Source organism: Balaenoptera acutorostrata, chromosome 20 (assembly GCF_949987535.1).
Source record: "Balaenoptera acutorostrata chromosome 20, mBalAcu1.1, whole genome shotgun sequence".
NCBI classification, from domain to species: domain Eukaryota; kingdom Metazoa; phylum Chordata; class Mammalia; order Artiodactyla; family Balaenopteridae; genus Balaenoptera; species Balaenoptera acutorostrata.
Genome location: NC_080083.1, coordinates 36,325,774 through 36,348,498, shown reverse-complemented (window position 1 = coordinate 36,348,498; position 22,725 = coordinate 36,325,774). Strand labels below are relative to the sequence as shown.

The 22,725-nt window shown below is 42.7% G+C and overlaps 1 protein-coding gene across 7 annotated transcripts in view; it reads right to left on the bottom strand.

The window, feature by feature from the left end:
• Window positions 1-2,458: 2,458 nt before the first annotated feature.
• The window catches only part of CA10 (carbonic anhydrase 10), a 622,534-nt gene continuing 602,267 nt past the window's right edge, over window positions 2,459-22,725 (bottom strand). For all 7 annotated transcript variants that reach the window (XM_057535532.1, XM_057535531.1, XM_057535529.1 and 4 more), the window contains 4 exons: window positions 22,194-22,266; window positions 8,178-8,332; window positions 5,282-5,456; window positions 2,459-3,765 (listed from right to left, as the gene is read on the bottom strand). In XM_057535532.1, coding sequence (XP_057391515.1) covers window positions 3,743-3,765; window positions 5,282-5,456; window positions 8,178-8,332; window positions 22,194-22,266 — 426 coding nt within the window. In that variant the 3' untranslated portion in view covers window positions 2,459-3,742. The remainder of the gene's footprint in view (window positions 3,766-5,281; window positions 5,457-8,177; window positions 8,333-22,193; window positions 22,267-22,725) is intronic.

The following is a 22,725-nucleotide window of genomic DNA, read 5'->3' as shown; positions in this document are numbered from 1 at the left end:
TAGAGAAATGCAAATCAAAACTACAGTGAGGTATCACCTCACACCAGTTAGAATGGGCATCATCAGAAAATGTAAAAACAACAAATGCTGGAGAGGGTGTGGAGAAAAGGGAACCCTCTTGCACTGTTGGTGGGAATGTAAATTAATACAACCACTATGGAGAAGAGTATGGAGGTTCCTTAAAAAACTAAAAATAGAATTACCATATGAACAAGCAATCCCACTACTGGGCATATACCCAGAGAAAACCATAATTCAAAAAGACACATGCACCCCAATGTTCATTGCAGCACTAATTACAATAGCCAGGTCATGGAGGCAACCTAAATGCCCATCGACAGATGAATGGGTAAAGAAGATGTGGTACATATATACAATGGAATATTACTTAGCCATAAAAAGGAACAAAATTGAGTCATTTGTTGAGACGTGGACGGATCTAGAGACTGTCATACAGAGTGAAGTAAGTCAGAAAGAGAAAAACAAATATCGTATATTAACGCATATATGTGGAACCTAGAAAAATGGTACAGATGAACTGGTTTGCAGCGCAGAAATTGAGACATAGATGTAGAGAACAAACGTATGGATACCAAGGGGGGAAAGCGGTAGGGGTTGGGGTGGTGGTGTGATGAATTGGGAGATTGGGATTGACGTGTATACACTAAAGTGTATAAAATGGATGACTAATAAGAACCTGCTGTATAAACAATAAATTAAATAAACTTCAAAAAAATAAAAAGCTGGAAAAAGCCTTGGCTGTGAGGGGCGGGGCTTAGGCAGGGGTGGGGTTTAGGTGGTGGGAGGGAACTATGCATAGGCCCCACAGGGCCAGAAAGGCTCTGGGTGGGGTGTGGGTGTTGGGCTTAGGCTCAGTGCAGCAAGAATGTCCCAGGAGTGCCTCTGCGCTTGGAGGTCAGAGGACCAGGTCCAGGACTGCAGCAGGCTCACTGGGCCTCAGTGGGCAGGGGAAATTCCCTGCGTGTCTCCCCTGATCCTCCGATCCTGGAGGGACCCCCCCCCCCCATCCACCTCTCCTCTACTGCCCCTGCCTCCCTCCTACACCCCTAGGACCAACACTGCGTGGAGTGGGCCTTGGAGGACAGGAGCCCAGCAGGCTTCCTGAGGCCAGGTGGGTGGGGGAAACACCCGCTGTGCCTCTCCTGATTCTCCGGTCCTGGAGGGTCCCCTCCCCCTCTGTCTGCCTCTTCTCTTCCTCCATCCTCCCTCCCTCCCACGCCTCTAGGACCCACGAGGTTGTAGGGGGTCCCAGAGAATGGAGGACCAGGCCCAGGAGCCCAGCAGGCCTCCCGGAACCTGAGTGGGTGGGGGAAACACTAGGTGCGCTCCTCTGATCTTCCAAGCAACCGAGGGTCCCTCCAGACGTGGGAACATTTCCCCACTCTCAGCCACCCTTCAGGGACACTGGTCCTATCTGGCCTCCACTTGTCCTCCCCCCTCACTCCCCCCACGTCCTACCCAGTCACTTGGGGGTTCCTCCTGTCTCCTCCATTTGGTATTAATTTGATGCCCATTTTGTGACTGATGCTAACCCCTCCCTGGAGGGGAAGGTATGGTCTGGTCTAGGAAAACCTCTAATACGTAGGCAATGCACGTGCTCTATAGTCAGTCTTTATAGAACAATCATTGCAGGTATTGTGCTAGCTACTTTAAGTAGCTATATAGCATTTAAGGCTCATAGTTCATGGAAGCAGTTATTAGCATCCCCAATTTACAGATCAGAGAAGTAAAGCAACTTGCCTAGGATCACACAGCAAGCAGGTAAGTTGTACGGTGATGATTTGAAGCCAGGCCTAGTTGACACACTACATCACTGCCTGCCCTTGCAGGCTGAAGAAGATTCTGACCTAGAGAGGAGGCAGCAAGCCATACAAAGAAAGACTGCCACCTGCCCACCCTAAATCTTTGCAGACAGATCTGGTTTTCCGGAAAAATATGATTGCTCAGAAACAGGGTCATATGTCACCATGGTTAAGGTCATCATCTAACTAATTTTGGTGCAAAAAGTGGAAAAAATCCAATTAAGTGTATTGTTTCAAATATGAAATATCTGGCTGTTTGAATTTTTTTTTTTTTTTCGTCATCAATATACCTAGCCACTTGCTGAAGTTTTTGACATATTTGTGGATGTTCCTGTTTGCACAGACCCTACATGCCTGTGCTTTCCCACTTTCTGGAGGTGTAACAGAAAGGAAAAATGAAAGTTATTTTTAATTTGGCCACTGAACGAACATCCAAGTCTTCCCTTCCAGCAGCTAAGCCTATATGTTTTCTCAACAGGGTATTAATTACCTGGCTCTGGGAATGACCAGACAGGCTGTTCTGGAGGCTCTGGCTGCCCTGCTGGCCATAATGCAATGGCTTGTGGACACAGCAGGACTCAGAGGCTTCAGCAGGGAGTGCCCTCCTCCTCAATAAACTCAGACACGGTACTGGATAACTTGTTAAACACATTTATTGATTTCTTGACAGTAACCAAATACAGTGAGTGACCATTATAAACAAGAACAGAAAGGCATTCATTTGTACTTTGTGAGATCTAGCTGCACCTGGAGAGAAAAGACACCCCTTTCCCAAGAATTTACAAGGCAAAGTGCATTCCTTCAAGGGAGCATCACGGGGGTGGGGTGGGGTGGGTGGTGGCAGTTTTGAAATGCAAGAAATCTGTTGCCTACTATCTCAGGCTGAACCTCACCTCATATGAATGATCGCGGCATGGAGTGGAGTTAAAGTTATACTTGCTTAGCAAATGCATTCCCATTGCCACAAACTCAGTAAAAACTGGCTGCAAATGAGCAAAACATGTAGATGAAGGAACAAATGAAAGCAAAGAATGCAGTTGCATGGAGCCAGGGCCTAGCCTGTAAGGAAGGAGAATAGACCAAAGCCAGAAAAATGAAATTAACTTGTTAAACACATTTATTGAGCTGTTAACAATAACCAAACACAATGTATGACTTTTGGAAAATAAGAAACAGCAAATGGATCAATCTGATCTTGGCAAATCCTACTACACATATATGACAAAGAGGGATAATAATTCCATTTTTTAATAGTCTGTGGTGATATATATATACAATGTGTATCTCTTCAATGTCTGTCCTTTTTACTTTTTAAATTGTTGAGTAAACAGAAGAATCACAATCTAGAAATGTGTCCTTGGCCAACTTTGTCTTGGCTCACCTGTCACCAGCACCCTTAAAGGATCCTAGGACACTATTTGAGATTACTTGATGCAAAGAACAAAGTCCACTTGATGCTCTCAGAGCTGTGTTTTCTCCTCTCTCTCTTTTGGAAGAATTTTGTAATATACAAGGCTGAAAATTCTCATTGGGTAGATTTATTTGTTTCGGAAAACAGTATCAAAATTGTAATCAGGTTAATTGGTTATTTTCTTCTAAGACCTCTTATGAATAAGCCTTTTGTTTCTAAAATTTAACTTCCCATCTTGGGGGTTGTGTGAGTGTGTATGTGTGTAGATATATTTGCATGTGTGTGTATGTGTGTGTGAGTGCTTGTGTGTGTATTTGTGAGTGCGTGTAAGAGATGTATTCCTCTGCCAAGGTTTTGCAGACAATTTTCATGAAGAAAGGGCCAATCCAAAGAGTGAATGAGGCTTGAGGGAGGGAAGGAAAGAGAAGAAAGAAGGGGGACAGTTTAGGTTACATCAATTCATAGTTGTAGCATTTCACTGAGGTGGGATTCTTCTTGGCTTACTTTCCTATTTGAGGAGCCATTCATTTACTAGAAAGAGAGAGAGAAAAAACAAAACAAAACACACAAACAACACAAAACAAGGCATAATTGGATTAATTTACACACAGTTGGGGGGGCTTATTCCAAAGGGGAAGGGACAGTTTTCTAAATGTCTGCTTACTTGTATGTATCCCAACTACCCTCTCCACTTTCTTATGAATCTCTAAGGCCTGAGTTATCCAATAGAGTTGTCACTAGCTACATGTGGCTAATATAAATCTAAATTAATTAAAACTAAATACAATTAAAAACTTAGTTGCGTTGTCACACTAACCACACTTCAGATATTCAATAGCCACATGTGGCTAGTAGCTACCCTATTGGACAATGCAGACACAGAACATTTCCATCGTCTCAGAAAGCTGTAGTGGATGGTGCTGCTTTAGACCAGGGGTGGGCAAATGACAGCCTGCAGGTCAAATCCAGCTGTGAACTGCTTTTGTAAATAAAGTTTTATTGGAACACAGCTGCAACCATTTATTTACATATTGTCTATGGCTGCTTTCACCCTAAAACATCAGAGTGCAGCAGAGACCCTATGACTCACAAAGCCTATATTTACCATCTGGCCCTTTGCAGAGAAAGTTGGCACTCCAGGTGTGTCCCTATTCCATCTACTTCTTGATTGTTGTGAGGAGCACATGAGAGCCTGGATAGGGAAGCTCTTTTGAAACAATAATGTGCTGCCTAAATGTGGGGACTATGGATGTTACCAGGCAGCTTTAGAAGCAGCTACCACCTCTACCCTCCACTTTATCTCTCCAACTTCCTCCACATTTCTTTCTTTAATTTTCTCTCTCAGACACACCCAGAGCCCAGGGGTTAAATGATTTGGCTGGGTTTGTATGGCTTGTTAGTGTCAGAACCATGGCAGCAACTTGGGTGTCCTAACTCCTGGTTGGGGGCATCTCCACGACACTGTTCTTCCTCCACCTTCCTTTCCATGTTGAGAGTTTATGATAATGATCAATAGGTACTTAGTGTGTAGAAGGGAAGAGGGAGGGCTGGGTGTGGACCAGAGGGTTATGGGAGGCAGGAGGCATCTTGAATGTCCCCTCTAGTAGGAATTATAGTCACTTCTAGGGACATAGCACTAGAAAAAGATGCATTCAGACACACACCTCATTGGGTCCCAATGGCCTGGCATCCAGAATTATTTGCTCACCTTCTAGGGGAAAAGGGGGTCTATTGTGTATATAACTAAAAGTGCTAATGCTTCTGGTTGTCCTGTTTTAACACGTAACTTTGGGAAAATCAGCCTCTCTGGGCTCCTCTGTAAAAAGGCAATGAAAATGCTGTCTTGCCTGAGCCAGACGAGATTTAAAGATTTGATCTCTGTCTCTGTTTATGAAATACAGACTTTTACAATAGAAAAGCACCATGTAAATATCACTTATAATTATGACTCCTCTAATGGGAGATAGTGCCTGGCCTTTCAGAGTAGGTGTGAGCAGGAAGACTGGGCTTGGCCTGTCTCCACTGCCCTCTGAGCCACTGAACCCACCTCTATACTGAAGCTTCTGGGCCCGGTTGTTTGGACAGTCCTTCCCCTGTAAACTGAAGTTGATGTTGGTGCGGATGCAGCGGTTGTTGAGTGGCTGGACGGGCCTGAAGTTGTCACTCATGCTCAGAAAGATCTGAGATGGTTGATTCTGGCTGAGCAAGCGTAAGGAATGCATCTGAGGAGAGAGAAACAGCTGTGAGATCCACCCGTACTCTTAAATGTACCAGGAAAGAAGTAAGACCACGTAGACTGTGGCCAACCCGGGCAGTGCCAGCTGTGTTGGAAAGGGCACCTGAGGCCTCCACAGACCCTGATTCATGGGTTCAGTGAGTATAACCCACTGATGCCTCCATGCTTGGAGGGAGCCTTGCTTCAAGCTCCCTGGCTCCTGTGTGCCTCTGAACAAGTCAGTGATTCCCTTCTGTCCTATGACACACTGTCTGTCAAAGGAGGAAACCCAGCTGGGTGTTCTCCAGGGTCTCTTCTTTCTATCACACCTTGGGGTTCAATAATTCAGGGAATTATTCTCCCACATAGGTATTATTCAAACTACAGTGATTGGTCCAGGAGTCAGAGCTAAACTAAGCTGGATTAATTCAGTTCCTTTTCTGGAATATCAGGATCAGGAGCTGGACTAAAATGTTTGTAGCCATGTTCCACCCAGGACTGTGAAGCTAAAGAAGACTCTCTAGCAGTAGAGGAGAACGAAGCTAGGGTGCAGGAGGGAGCAGGAGAGAACAGAGAGAAAGGGCTTCTGGGGTTCTGATACCAGTGACTTCCTGACATCAATTTCTGATCTTAAATTCCATAAGATGCCCCAGTATCTCATGGATAAATCCTTTTTCTAAGCTGAAGTTAGCTGGAGGGGGTTGCTTGTCACTAAGAGTCCCAGTAAATACAGATAGCATCAGGTACTTCAAATTGTTCAAATCGTTGTTGGGTTGTAAATACATATCCTGTAAAGGAGATTGGATTTGCTTTCTTTGCTTATCTTTCCTCTGAGTTTTCATAGACCCTCGCAATCATAGAATAGACTCATGTAATTTACCCTCCTCATTATAAAGAAGAGAATTCACTTCACAGAAGTGGGGCAACAGGCTTAGGAGCTCATAGGAGCCATTAACAAAGCTGGCCTCAGAGGCCAGATCTCCTGGTTCCCATCCAGTTCTGAGAAATACTAGCCAGCCTAACTAGGAATACTGTGAGATGCTCTAAAAAATCCCACATTCAAATATGTTTATGAAATGCTACATATCATATTGCCTCTTCTTGGAGACTGACATGTATATCATTCTAAAGACCCTGAGAAACCTCCCAGCAATGAAATCGATTTAGCTCTTTTTATTTTATTTTGTCTCTTTTATTTCTACTTTATTTTTTTTAATTTTTTTAATTTTTTTAACATCCTTATTGGAGTATAATTGCTTTAAAATGTTATGTTAGTTTCTGCTGTATAGTGAATCAGCTATACATATACATATATCCCTATATCTCCTCCCTCTTGCATCTCCCTCCCACTCTCCGTATCCCACTCCTCTAGGTGGTCACAAAGCACCAAGCTGATCTCCCTGTGCTATGCAGCTGCTTCTCACTAGCTATCTATTTTACATTTGGTAGTGTCTATATGTCAACGCTTCGTCCCAGCTTACCCTTCCCCCTCCCCGTGTCCTCAAGTCCATTCTCTACGTCTGAGTCTTTATTCCTGTCCTGCCCCTAGGTTCATCAGAACCATTTTTTTAACATTTAGATTCCATATATATGTGTTAGCATATAATATTTGTTATTCTCTTTCTGACTTACTTCACTCTGTATGACAGTCTCTATGTCCATCCACCTCATTACAAATAACTCAATTTCATTTCTTTTTATGGCTGAGTAATATTCCATTGTATATATGTGCCACATCTTCTTTATCCATTCATCCGATGATGGACACTTAGGTTGCTTCCATGTCCTGGCTATTGTAAATAGTGCTGCAGTGAATATTGTGGTACATGACTCTTTTTGAATTATGGTTTTCTCAGGGTATATGCCCAGTAGTGGGATTGCTGGGTCATACGGTAGTTCTATTTTTAGTTTTTTAAGGAAGCTCCATAGTGTTCTCCATAGTGACTGTATCAATTTACATTCCCACTAACAGTGCAAGAGGCTTCCCCGATAAAGCTTTTTCAAACATATTTGACCAAACCATCTATTTTGTTCTGCCTTTTGAACACTAGAGTTGTAGAGCACACTTTGGGAACTAACCCTGCTGTCTTTTCTCACTCAGACAGGTAGGGTGCATCTATAATTAGTTCATGCTAAGCCTTTCCAGATGCTGATTCTTTAAACATAAGTGTGATGAGCTGAATTGTGTACCCCCAGATTAAAAAGTTAAAGTCCTAACCCTCAGTACCTCAGAATGTGACCTAATTAGGAAATAGGGTAATTACAGATATAATTAGCTAAGATGAGCTTATTGAGTTGGGCTCTAATCTAATATGACTGATTGGGGTAGGTCGTAACCCCATTTGACTGATGTCCTTATTGTGGGGGGGGGTTGGACAAAGAGACACAGACATTAAGAGAATGCCATATAAAGATGAAGGCAGACTGAGGTGATGCTCCTACAAGCCAAGGAACACCAAAGGTTTACCAGAAAACCACCAGAAACCAGGGAAGAGGCATGGAACATAGTCTTCCTCACTTCCTCAGAAGGAAACACCTCTGCAGACACCTTGATCTTGGACTTAGAGCCTCCAGAACTGTGAAGCAATATGTTTCTGTTGTTTAAGTCACCAAATTTGTGGTACTTTGTTAAAGCAGTCCTAGCAAACTAATACAATAGGCACTCCACAAACCCAGCCAGTCTTCACATCATCTTCCCCATTAGCTAAAAGACCACCGAGAAGCTCACCTGCATCCTGGTTATATAGACAGGTTTGTTCATTATTATCCAGCTTGCCGTCTCATAGCAGGGTGGAATAGTCATTGACCCATCATAAGTAATGAAACTAGAGGTCTCTGGATATAGTTCCTCTATATTAAGTCCCTGTAGTAAATATGCATCATCTAGAGAAAAAAAAAAAAAAGACTTAAGAATTAGGTTTCTTGAGAAAGTGCTGGTGTTGCTGATAAATTTTTTTCTTTTCAGATTCCAGAAGATTGTAACTCTCAGGATGGGCTACAGTAACAAACAGTTCCCCAAATCACAATCACCTTAAACAAAGAAGGTCTGCTTCTTGCTCGGATACAAGTCCATTCTAGGTTGGCTGAGAGCTTCCTGCATGTCATTGTTGCCCATACTCTGGGACCCATATTATCAGAGCAGCTGCTGTCTAGACCCTTGTGAGTCACAATGATAGGAGGAAAAGTAAGCATGGTGGAACATATGTTGGCTCTTAAAACACTGGCACATGTTGGCACATGTCACTTCTGCTCACATTTTGTTAGCCAAAGAAATCATATGGCCAAGGCTGATGTTAGGGATTTAAGGAAGCACATTCCTTCCATAGGATGAGACAATGAATATTGGTAAACAGTAATGTGGTCTACCACAAGGACAATAGGAAGAGCCAAGTCCTTGGTTATGGTCCCTGATACCTGGACCCATAACATTATAGTCACAATGAAGTACACAGTTAAAGCCTTTAGGACCCGTTAAAACATTGCCTGGTCACCATTTTTATTTATTAACATTGCTTAATTAAGAGAACATTAAGAAAATATTTTTAGAAAAGTAAGTCAGACCAAATCCTACCATGAGATTCAACTGTTAAGTTCAACAACTGATTTCATTTTTGTGGCTCTCCTCTCCATAAGGCCCATACAGATAACCCTTTGTCTTACACCTATTCGAGGTATTCATACTCATATATCTTTTATTATTAAATATACTTTTTCAGTTATAAAAGTAACATGAGTACATATAAGACTATATGGAAAAAAGAAAGAGGAAAATAATAACTCTGATCATATAAAGCAATTGCCATTAACATGTTGGTATATTTCATTCTGATTTTTAAATTCAATGCATTGGTTGTATTTTTATAAAATTATAATGTACTGGAGTTCTCAAATATCAATAAATTTCAATGAACTTCTCTCCTCCTCTTCTCATGATCCTTCCTCCTTTCTTTCTGCAGACTCTTTCTCTCTTCTCTTGGCTTCTAAAACACCATACTTGGGATTCCTATTTTTCTGGCCATTCCTTCCAGGATTCTGTTTCTGGATTCTGATTTTCTACCTGCTTCTCTCAGTGTTGGCATTTCCCGAGGATCAGTCCAAGGCTCTTTCTTCCCTCAGTCTATATTCTCATCATAGCCCATCTACATTCATGGCTTCCATTGCTCTCTGTATCCCAGTGATCTCTAATCTATGTCTTCAGGAGTCTTGCACCCACTGGTTTGCCATGAGTGTCCACCACTGTGGCCGGCCCAGGGAGCCTGGAGAACACATGGCAGGGACCCAAAGCCTGGCTGGCAGAGGGATAAGACCCGCTCCTCCAGTCCTCCTAAGTTCACAAACATTTTCTCATCCATGTGTTCAACTCCCAGTGGGAAAGGACTGACTCTTTGGTGGTTGATATAATCTCTCAAATTCAGTATTGTGCATGTATAATGGTAAAAAAGGACTTTCACATACAGCTGGAACCTCATACTGTCCTAGTAAGATTGGTCAGGCATATAATAACATCTTCATTGACAAGAAACTGAAGATCAGAGAGGCAGAGTGACCTGCCCAAGGTCAGAGTGCTAGATGGTAACTGCAGAGTGGAAAGTGGAATCCAGCTCATCTGACTTCCAAGCCAAAGTCATTCATTCATTCAAAAAATGTTCACTAGGCACCTCTTAGAGCTGGACACTGGGTTAGGCTCTGGGGGTAGAGCAGTGAACAAGAATAGATGCCTGCCCTCATTCTAGTTGAAGAGACAGATAACAAATTGCAAAAAAATATATAATATGTTGACCCTAATATCAGGGTGGTGATGATAAGTGCATCTTGGCCCAGGCTGTACCTACTTATCCTGAGCATTAACACTGCTAATCCACTGTCCTGGGCAAAAATCCCTTACCTTCCTCATCTCTTCCTCCAGAAATTGCTCACTCAAGTTTCTCTGATAGGAAAGAGCCATCTTTGCCAAGGGAATTTGGATTTCAGAGCTCCTTTTCTTGCCAACTGAGTTAAGGACAAGTCAACTGATCCAGTGATTTAGAACAATGTAAATAAAACCACTGTTAGCCTGCTTCATCCTAAACTGCCCCTCCTGGCCTCTGCCTACCCTTATAGGGTAACTGAACTTCTCCAGGGCTCTGTCCACAAAATGCCCAGGAGAGAGATTGGTCAAGCTGGATTAGGATACCAACAGTAGGAGAAAGGGCTTTCTTTCTCTTTCCATTGAAATGTTTCTACCTTTCTATCAAAATACCAATGAATCAAGACAAGCCCAAGGAGACACAGTGATTGGAATATGGCTGGGCTGGATCTGTACTCTGACTTGTGCAGTCAGATGGTTCCGTGACAGAACTGTGGTGCCCAGAGTACACACAGATGTGATGGTCCTTGGAAGTTAGATCAGGTGTCCACACAACAAGCTTATGTTGAGTAGCCACTGTTTGGCTCTAACTATTTCTTAAGCCCCTAGTGTGTGTCAGGCACTAAGCTAGGTATAGGCAAGCAGGACGTAATGTAAGTGAATACAGCAAGAAGCCACAAAGATAGTGATATATATCTGCACTGGGTACATTGAGAGGCTGTCAGTTATGCCTGGGGGTGGGACTGCAGAGGATTAATTGAGGAGCTGACCTGAACTGCATCTTGAACAACAGGAGGTAATCAGTGTGTGGCTGGTAAGGGTGGCTGTCAAGGGCACTGTAGATGGTCACGGTAAAGAAAGCTAAAGACACAGAGCAGCGCATACTCGGGACGGCTAGTGCATAGGTAAGATGCAGGGGAAGGGGTGTTGTGAGGAATAAGGCTGAGGGGGTGGGCAGTACAGGCCACACCCAGAAGGTCCTTCTCTGTGCTGTTGGGAGTTAGGGCTTCATCCTGTAGGCAATATGGAGCCACGGAAAGGTTTTAAGCAGGGGAGTAGCATGATCAAATTTGCACTTAATGATCTTTCCTCTGATGGTGGCTTGGCCTGAAGATTAACATACTGAATGAAAAAAGGAAGTACTTGGCACATCTTCATTAAAGGTCAATGTGATTTGTTTAACCAAGCTTGCACTTGGAGCATATTGGGTACTCTAGCATGCTGCTGTTATTGTGTTCTTTTAAAAACATCTTTATTGGAGTATAATTGTTTTACAATGGTGCGTTAGTTTCTGCTGTATAACAAAGTGAATCAGTTACCCTTCCCCCTCCCCGTATCTTCAAGTCCATTCTCTAGTAGGTCTGTGTCTGCTATTATTATATTTTATTTTATTAGGGGTGGTGGGGAGGAGAGATGGAAGGAGACCGTAGAATGAGGGGCATTCCAGGCATGACTAGAGTAAAGAAAAAGAACATTTATGTTTTTCTGAAACTATAATTAGCCTTTGTGTTTCATCTGTATTTGAGGACAGGGTTGGTGCGTGTGTGTGTGTGTGTGTGTGTGTGTGTTGGGGTCAGGGGGAAGGCCAGGAGCAAGAGGGCAAGAGGTTACGTTCATGGATTTAACCCACATAGCAGGGTAAAAACCTGCTTCCAAAACACTCTTGTGCTGATATCCCAGACTCTGCTGCTGTGGTCCTGCCAGGAGATTCCTCTTCACCCATGTCACCTGTGAGATGTGCAATGGTTGCCACAGAACGTGGCAGCTTCTACCCTCCAACAGTCCTCATTCACCACTTTGTTCTTCCCATGAATCTGCTAATATGCATACTTCATCTTTGCCCTTTTAATTTCCTCACACTACAGAACTTGGAAAAATCCCCATGTGAACTTTGGTCTCAGACTGGAGTTTCAGTGCTGGCTTTGCTGTTCACCATTTGCATGACCTTGGACATGCAGGTAACAATCTGAGCCTCAGTTTCTCAGTATGCAGATGGTTGGAGTGGACAGTGGACTGAATGGTTGTGTCTCCCTCAAATTCATAGATTGAAATCCTAATCCCCAATGTGACGATATTATGAGGCAGAGTCTTTGGGAGGTGATTAGGTCATGAGGGTGGAGCCCTCATGAATGGGATTAGTGTCTTTTTAAAAACAACCCCAGAGGGCTCTCTCACCCTCTTTCTGCTATGTGAAAATCCAACAAGGATTCTGCAACACAGAAGAGGGATTTCACCAGAACCCAATCATGCTGGCACCGTCATCTCAGATTTTCATCCTTCCACAACTATGAGAAGTAAATTCTGTTGTTTATAAGCCACCCAGTCTATGCTGCTTTATTATAGCAGGCCGACCTGCCTAAGACAGAGTACTTGCCTCACAGAGTTGTTTGAGGAACAAATGAGATCACACTTTTCAAGTACTTGGCACAGGGCCTGGCCCATGGCAAGTACTCACCAATACTAATGTCCTTGCCCAGCTTCCCTGGGATAACCATTGCTTGGCCTCCCCGAGCCTTCCTGGCTCTCCCCCACTGGGTTAGTGCCTTCCTTTTACACCATATTTACTGAATAAGCTTGCCAATAATTAACTTACCTATTTGAATGCCCCAGTAAACTGTGAGATCCTTTGGGAGAAGGGCTTCCATCTGTTATCTCTGATTCCCTAAGCCCTACCATGGGGTCCATTACATGGTGGTTGCTCATTAAACATTGGTTGCATGAGTGAATGAAATGGTTTCTGCCCAGCAGCTTCACCTGCTGGTGGTTCTGGACAGAAAATAAAGGAGGAAGAGGCAACATCATCTGTCAGATTATGGGAGAAAATCTCTGAGGCTTCAGTCTATACCATTAGCTTAAATACATGCTGCTCACCACTACTCCCAAATATGTCATACCCCAGATCTCAGAATGAGATGGAGACTGTTGCCTGTCTCCATGCGGCGTTACTGTTTCTGCACCAAACACACCTGTGCGTTTACATTGCTGAAACTGTAATGTGTGCATTTAACAAATAACACTTGTCCTCATGACTCACCATTCTGCCTCAAAGGCTACCATTAAATCACTGTTTTATCTTTTAGGGATTGGAATTTGAGAACCACTGACTACCTTTTTATATCCTCTTTTCTCCCCACAGAGACTTGCTTGATGTATTTGGCAGGAAAGAGGCAGTGGGACCCAAGAAAGTTTTCAGCCCTAGTGTCAAGGAACACTGGGGTGTCTTCCATGGCTTACCAGGTCAGGAAGTAATTATTACCCACAGACTACCTTGTCCATGCAGCAGCCAGCAGAAAACCAACAGTTTGTGCATGTCGGTGTTATCCTCTGCTCATGGTAGACAGAAAGGAGCCGAAGAACTAATGTCCTGAAAGATGGATTCTGCTCTCCAAATTCTCAAGGCTCTATTCATTAGTAAGGATGCCAAAGATCTAGAGGTCAGAGTTGTTTATAAACAGAGAGATAAAAATTTGGGGTGAAGCTCAGAGGCCAATAGGCTGATCATGCATGCCTCTGCTTGTTTTAAGGATATTTACTGAAAGGAAGTGATGGCATGAAATAAATTTTCATGGGTAGTTTTATAGAGAGGTTTCCTATCATCTATCTATCTATCTATCTATCTATCTATCTATCTATCTATCTGTCTAACTATCTATCACCTATTTATCTTCTATCTATCATCATCATCATATAGAGGGCAAAGCCCTGGACTTCAAGCAGGAGTCTTAATTCAAGTCTAAGTTCCAACTGTGGCTTTGCCAGTAACTTACTCTTTCTTCATGGATAAGCCATGCACTCTCTTACTTGTGGGCACCAGAATATTCTGGATAATTGCTAAAGTCATCTTTAGGTTAAAAAATAATCTATAGACCCCCAAATATCCTTCAATATAAACAAGATTACGTAGATAAATTTTTCTTCTGTAGGTCAAATTTTTGGTATGACAGTGTTGTATTTTTTTCAATGTGTTGGATATACCTCTACATCACAGGAAGACCCCTTGGATAACCAGTAGGTAGAGAATATTTATGCACAGGTAATAGCCCTATGTTATTCTTTCAAATGATTGGAGAAGTTAACAGCTGTGCTTTTGATTTTATGACATGCTCTTGCTGAATCTATGCCTTATCTTATACTGAGTTCTTAGTTTTAGACACAACTCCCAAGCTGATTTTTTCTTTCCTTCCTTTCTTTCTTCCTTCCTTCCCTCCCTCCCTGCCTCCCTCCTTCTCTCTCTCTCTCTCTCTCTCTCTTTCTGTCTTTGAAACACACTGTGATGAAATGCCTAGGATCACATAGCGGGGGAATCTTTCCCTTAATCTGAACTTCGATGGCAGCCTCTGGTAAATGCATCGTGTTAACTTATGTGACATTGATGAGATTTAACATCACCCGGCTTCCTGCTTATGAAGTTCCATTCAAAGAGAATGATGCCAGTGAGAAAAAGGCACAGCAGTTCCAGAAATCAATACTGGACTAACTTCTGATTAATATGGAACTCTTTGGCAATTTTCTCATATGGAATGACATTTCCTCTTGTAATCTGAGGCAAATTCAACTGAAATGAAAAAAGACAATTGCTAAAGAATAAAGTAATATGATTTTTCATTTTATACAAATGAAAAAGAGGGCCTCTGAGAACTGGATTCAACGGAGGTAAGATGTTCCTTTTCCTTGCTGACTATAGTTACTACTTGGATTGCAACATGGGGAGTGGAATGCTGCATTTTGCATTCTGTGAAAACATTTCCAAAGCCATTCATTTGAAATGAAAGCACAAGTTCAATTAAGCATAGAGAAAGTCACCGGGAGTAACATGCTTAAGCTCCCTGGTGATATTTCATCACATTTAACACTGTGTTCCTCTGAGGAGTGAGTGCACAGAACACTTCCCAAGGAACTGAGAAGTATAAGGCAGTTTCAAGTTGGTCTATCCTTGCCTACACATTCATGTTTTAGTCAGGGTTGGGGTAGTGGGGGCTAAAGCAAAGTTATAAACAAGCAAGTCTGAAAAAAGATTTTTAAAGGGCTCAAAACATGATGTTTAAAAGCTTTCCTCCAAACACCTTGAGTTGTGTGCCTGTATTTCCTTGTTAGAAATACATATTAAGACAATAACCAGACCCTTTTAAATTTGGAATCTATAATCTTTTGGATTCTTATTGGACTGAAGTTCACCATTGTATTTATTGTCTATGAAATTAATGGAGTATATGAAACTCAAAGAGAATGAAGCTACTAAAATACTCCACTGTCCTAGGACCCTGGAAGAAAGTATTCATTTATGTGTACTGTTCTAATAACAACTCCCTCTTACCCATTTAAGAAGGTTCTTTGCTCCACTTGAAAATATAAATATTCTTTAAAAAAAAATAATGCTGGCCCCATGAAATCAGGTGGATAATCAAATGATAAGAATGTCACCTTTTATGTAATTGGGGCTCTGTGCCTACTTATTAATTACCACAAGGAAAATGGAGGGATATTGGCATTTTCCCAATACACTACACTAAACAACTAAAATACTTCAAGTAAATTTCGAATATCTCCTCCAGAAAATCCATTTTTCAATGCCATGATTTCAGTCTTGACCCTTAATCTGTTGAAGGCGAATTTAACTTTAATAAAATGGATTTTCTTTAGAAGACTTTCTAAATTCAGCCTGAAATTAATTCAGGCTGGTCTTTTCCATCGTCAGTCTGGGTTAGTGAGAGTGTTTTATAAGATTTGCTCAGACATATGAAATCCAAGCTTTCAAAGAGAGTGGAAGCTCACTAGGCTATTGTCATCCACTGCACGGGTCCCACGCAGGAGCTGGGTTTCATTAGAGTAAACAAGCTCTGTTGTTTGTGTGCCCTGTATTGCATTCACCTTGACTATAACTTTTATTTAGTTTTATAGTGACCTGCCTCCCACCCTCCAGGAAGCTGGATTTGACCACAACATAACTTAGGATAATTTAGAAACACATGTTATTATGCACCTGGTTTATACCAGTCAATGTCCAGGTAACTGACCTGTTGCCTTGTTTAATCCTCATCCCAACCCTCTCAATGTCAGTAGTAGTATCCTCATTTTATTGATGAGGAAATTATCTCAGAGAGGTTAAGAAACTTGCCAGAATTCACACAGCAAAGAAGTGGTAGAGCAAGGAGCCCAGGTCTGCTTAGTTCTATATCTCTTCACTAGAACACATTGCGTCCCATAAGTATAGTGGCTTTTACCAGAATGTTGGCTTCCAAAATTCCCAGTCCTTTTGGCAAGATTCTCCTTCTTTCCTTCTTTTATGGATTACCTGGCATTGATTTTCTCAACTGGCTCAATAGAATGATTTTGCACAATTCCTTTTTTTCTCCCTAGTCATCTAATGTATGTTCAAATCAAGCAAATGGATTGTGTGCCTACTGGCTGCCATTTTGTAGCGATTTCACCCCATGCTTCCATGCTTACTCCTGCTTCTTTGTACCTCCTGAGCCAGTTGATGAGACAGACATACCAGAGCCTCTTCCAGGGTAGGATTTAAAAGATATCTTTAGAAATGATTTACAATCTTAAGTCATGGGGATCTTTCAAAAGTGAGGATATGTCCGCCTCTCTTCTCTATTTATTCTCTCCCATGATCTCACCCGGTTTAAATGCCATCTGGATCCCAATGACTTCCACATTTATATCTGTAGTTCTGTATCCTGAAATCCAGACTCATATATCCAACTGCCTACTCCACACCTCTTCTTTGACGCCCATCTTGAGTTTAACATATTTGAAATTCTGATTCCCTTCTTACCCATGAATATGCTTCATCCATAATCTTCCCCATCTCAGATGATGGAAAAGTCTTCCTTCCCTTTGCTCAGGCTAAAAACCTTAGTAATACTTGACTCCTCTCTCTCATATCACACACCCAATCTGTCAGTAAATCTCTTGGCTCTACCTTCAAATTATACCCAGTCATTTCTCATCACCTCCCCCAAGTTGGCCTGATCACGATCAACATTGCTGCAATCATCTCCCAACTTTTGTTCATGCCCCTATAGTCTATTCAAGCAAACAGAGCGATCCTTTTGTCAGGAGATCATGTCACTCTCTGCTCAGAGTCTTAGATTGACTTTTCATTACAAATGGCCTCAAAGGGAAAGGCTGATGGGGAAGATTGACCCATCTAGTACCAATCTCTATACCTTCTCTGGTTTCTGTATGTGCCCAATAATGGCAGTGCCACTGTGTTCCTTTGAATGACAGTGGTTTCCACTGGTAGTCGCATGCCAAGGGACAGACAGGAGCTGCAGGGGGCTTAGGATGGTGTGAGCCTGAACTTTTAAAGTGCCCACAAGTTCTGTGCATAGTTTATTCCCTTCCAGAGTGGAAACAATTGCAAAAAGCAAAGAGATGGCTCTTCAAACTGAACTAAAGTTGGAATTAAGAGAAGAACATGCCAATAAGCTTCATGTAATGTGAAAGTATCAGCATTACAACTAGTTTTAACAGCTCAGAGCTTAGCTTTCCTTGCTCCTTAGGGAGGAAGACAGTAGGAAAGTAAGAGCATAGAAAAGTCTCCGGGAGGACCTATGATGGAATGCTTGCTCTCCCACTATGGATGAGTAAATTATTGTTCAGGAAATGTTCACTCCCTCCCAGACCCAACTCCATGGGAGTATTTTGATGAAGGGCTTGGCCATGTGACTTGCTTTGACCAGTGGAAATTGGATAGAAGTGACAGTGTGTGAGTTTCAAACCTAGGTCTTAAGGAACATCACACATTTCTGACCCCCAGCATAAGAAATACTTGATCCCAGAAAAATGAGAGGTATGTGGAGCCGAGTTATCCTAACTGACCTGCAGACCTACAGAGCCACTCCAACCAACCCACAGATTCAGTAGTGAGAAATCAATGCCTATCTCTGAATGCTTGTTTACTATGCAGAAGTTGCTGACTAATAGAGCCACTCACTAGATGTGTGTCCTTGACAAATGGCTTCACTTCTTAGAGCCTTGCTTTCCTCATCTATAAACTGGGATAACAATTGTACCTATTTTGAGGATGGAATTTTGTGAGCACAAGGTAAGGTGCTGCACATGAAGCTCTAGCACAGAGCCTAGAGTGCAGAAAGTGCTTGGTTAGCATCTCTTCCTTGTTCCTGATGCTGAGCACTTTGCAGAATGGGTACCACATCTGCGTGAGTGTGGCAGACTGAAGCTATGCTAGGGTGTAGTTCTGGGTAGCAGCAGAAGAACGGGCTGGTTGGGAGAGTGGGTGGGGGCCAAGGTCAGTTGTCCCTAGGTAGTGTGTTTGGGTGGCAGCTGTGGGGACCCACTTCTTGCTTGCTTGCTTAAAAGTATGAAAGCAGGGTACTCTGATAGTTTCCCCTGAGCAGGTGGTGTTGTCTTTGTCTCTACCAGAATTCATGGGCCAATGAATAACCTGCTCTTCCTGTAGAGCCTCCAGGGGGACTTCCATGCTTGTGTTTCCTACACACTGGCTGTGTCCTCATGCATGACTCCTGTTTCAGAAACTCCCCTTCTTGCTGCCTGCTGGTCAAACTTCCAAGGGCTGGCTGCCCTGGGGCGTTCAGCTGGAGGGAAGAGTGCTAGTGCTTTCCTTCTGAGAAAATCAATCCCTTTCAGCCACAGTGTCCTGGGCATCACAGTGTCTAGGCCATTCCCACATGTCGGGCCAATAATTATCCCTGCAGTGTTATTTCCTTCAGATATGTGATAAGTGCTCCTGGGAATACCTCCATTATTCCCCAACAGTGTAAAAGCACAAAATACCTGTGATTAGGGATGTAAAGCGGTTACCTTTCCCCATACTGGGTCTCTTTATCTTGCTTTAGTTCCCTTTGGCCCTGACAGATAGATGAGGGGACAAGAGAAGGGGGCGCTCCTGCTCTCTCTTAGTCCCACTTCTAGGAGCCTATATCTAGGGCAGTGAGGGCATTTCTTCAAATATGCTTCTGCATAAACTCCTTAGCCTGTTCTCAAGATCCTTCAAGATCTGACACCAGACCATCTTTCCTGCCATTCCCTCTGCCCCTGTCAATGCTACCGTAGGGAACCAGTCATTTCTCCATTTATTCAGGCCATCATGAATGTTTATTGGATGTGCTGTGGGCACCAGAGGAAGAGCTGATGAAGGCAAAGTTCCTTCCTTTGAACTACTGAGTCCTTTAAATGCTCTCCTTGCTTTTGTATATGCTGCTTGGAATCTCCCTCCCTCCCTCCCTCCCTCCCTCCCTCCCTCTTTTCTTGCTTTCTTTTCTTACCAAATGTTTACTCGTCTATTCAGTGCTTATTGAATAGCAATTGTTATGTATAACCTTGCCATGAATTTTAGGCAGATTTTCTATGATCCCAAAGAGTTTTGTTCCTATTTTAATACATTGTAATTGTTACACAAATTAAAAAAAAATTTTTTAACATGTATTTATTTATTTGGCTGTGTCGGATCTTAATTGCGGCATGCGGGATCTTTCATTGTGGTGCTTGGGCTCTTCCTTGTGGCGCTTGGGCTTCTCTCTTGTTGTGGCACGTGGGCTCCAGAGTGCATGGGCTCAGTAGTTGTGGTGCACGGACTCTTTAGTTGTGGCGCACAGGCTCTAGAGTGGCAGGTTCAGTAGTTGTGGTGTGTGGGCTCTCTAGCTGTCGTGCACGGGCCCCAGAGCTCGCAGGCTCAGTAGTTGTGGCACGTGGGCTCTCTAGTTGTGGCACACGGGCCCTAGAGTGTGCGGGCTCAGTAGTTGTGGTGCATGAACTTAGTTGCCCCACAGCATGTGGGGTCTTAGTTCCCACAACCAGGGATTGAACCCACGTCCCCTGCTTTGGAAGGCGAATTCTTAACCACTGGATCACCTGGGAAATCCCCTGCTATGCAAATCTTTATGAAACACTATGATATGTCTGTCTCTCTGACTAGAGAGTGAGGGACTCATGGACGGGAAACATGTTCTATTGATCTCTCTATTCCCTGGCACTCAGGACCACTTAATAAATACTTGTAGCAAATATTTAGTGAACAAATGAATGAAGGTCTTTGGTCTTAACTTTGCTGTCCTCTTCAGCTATTGCCAAAGTCTGTCCTTCTCAGTTCCTACAGACCCAATGGGGATGAGTCAGCAGGAACACCTCACTAGAAGTAGATGAAGTTGAAGCTCCCCTCAGCCACAGAACTGCTATTCATCATTGTTTCCAACAAGATCTGTCACCCTGGCTCTCTAGCCCCTATTTGCATCAGAATTGATACCCGTTCATGAGAAAGGCCATCTTCCCATAGCACAAACCCATAGGGATGCTTTCATCTTTGGCAGCAGCCACATCACTTAATATTAATCAGACCAGCGCTAGGGGGTGGGGCAGGGAGGGAAGTCCCACTAATGATTGACTCTGCAGCTGGCAATCTCTTAGATTGTGTGTTGAGGCTTAATGTGTGATTTCATGGCTTTTCATGGTCTCTAAACTGCAAATTCAAGATTATTTGAAAACATTTTATTTAATTTTTATGCTCTTTTAATCAAAAAAGTTAAAAAACTAATAATCCTTTAGGGGAAGTTATAAAAACTATTTGCACACAAGACAGAAATGTCTCCCTTTGCTGAGCAATCTAAGTTTGAACTTAGAGAGGACTCCATAGGGGTACTGATGAGGAAGGGTGGGATGGTTTTGGAGATAATTCTTCTAGGTGATTCTCCAGGTTCATTCATCACTGCCAGCGTCCCCAACTCCAACCTCTTCATATGGAAGTGACTTCATATGGGAACGAGTGCCTGTGGGGAGGGCTGGTGTCTGGCCCATCTTTTTATTCCAGGAGCCTCACTTGGTGTCTGTCATAAGGCAGGTATGCAGGAAATGCTTGCTGAATGGATGAATAATTGAACAAGAGAAGGTTTCTCCATACTCTCCTTCCAGCAGTCTGAGGTGAGATCTGTAAGCATTCACTCTGTCTTTCCACGTCACCATTGGAGGTAGAAGCACCAGTGGCCTCCACCAAGTGAGGACATGCAAAGGGGATGTGGGGTGTTAGAATGTTTGTGTGTTGCTTTTTACATTTGCAAAAATCAGATTCAGAATCCTAGATTTAGAAGGACCTTAGAAATCTGAAGTTCAACTTCTTCACTTAACAAATGAGGAAACAGTCAAAGTGAGGAAGTTCCTTGCTTAAGAACAAAATTGGCACATGAATTCCACTTTTCTGGTCACTCCTAATTAGTTAAAATTTTTTTTCCTTGTACTGTTTTCTTTCATTCCCTTGGTGTGTGCTATTTCCCATAACTATCCCCAAATCTTGCAACCTCTGGGATTGCTGTGGAAGACAGTAGCATCCTTTCCCCTCTACTCCCTTCAACTTTGCACTGTTCTCTCTTTTTTGCTTAAGGATTCTGGGGATAAAACACTCTAGAAACTCAAGGAAACTGGACAGAGTTCTCTAGGTCATCGTATCACACATGGAAATGAAGAAAAATGCCACCCTGAAAGGGAGACCCAACGACACAGAGAGGGAGATGTGGTCTTGCTGAGGGCTTCTGGATGTTTTGAAGTTGGATCCAAACCACCTGGTGAATGCTTTTTCAATCACATAATTGGCAAAGCCCCAAATGTGGCCAGCTGACATGGTAGAATCTGTCAGCTGGCAGAGTTCCCCAGCTCTTTACCAATCCATGGGATAATGATGACCATCATCATAATAATCATTATTGCCTTAGACAGGCGTGGATGACAAAGGCACTCTGGGGGCTTCTGTTTGAAATGAGCTGCTTCTTAGCCAACCTTCACTCTCCAGAGTGACTTTCTACAGAATTAAAGGATCATGTAGCTGAAAGAGGCCCTTGGAGATCATCAGTTCTGCCTTTCCGCCTTCAGACAGGACTAACCTTTGAATATTTGCTATATAGGAAATTGAACCAAACTTACTTTTATATGTTATTCTTGTGATAGTATCTCTGTTGAGCATCCGATTAAGAAATGGGTTTGATGAATCAGAAACCTAGGGGAGAAAAGAAAATATTAATAACTGGGCAGTACTATTTCAAGATAAACATTGCCTCCATGCATTTACTTATTCACTCATATTTATTGAGTGCATAGCATGCTATAAACACTATGATGGCTGGAAATTCAGAGATCAAATATATAGAATCTACTTTCCAGAAACCACAGTCTAGAGAAAGAAGACAGGTAAGTAACCTAATGCTTATAATTTAGTGTGAAGAGTGCTATGATAGAGTTACAGGTATGATGATATTAGAGGAAGACCATCCACCTGGGGAATCATAGGCATCAAGGCCTGAGCTAAGTCTTGAAAGATCGGGGGAAGTTAGCAAAGTTCTTTGGTGGTATAGTGTGGAAAAGAAGGAAAGGTGAAGAAAAACATGACATACAGAGGATTGTGCACACACGGACATGGGAGAACTAGTCATGTCCAGTGAAGTATTTCAGTGTAGGT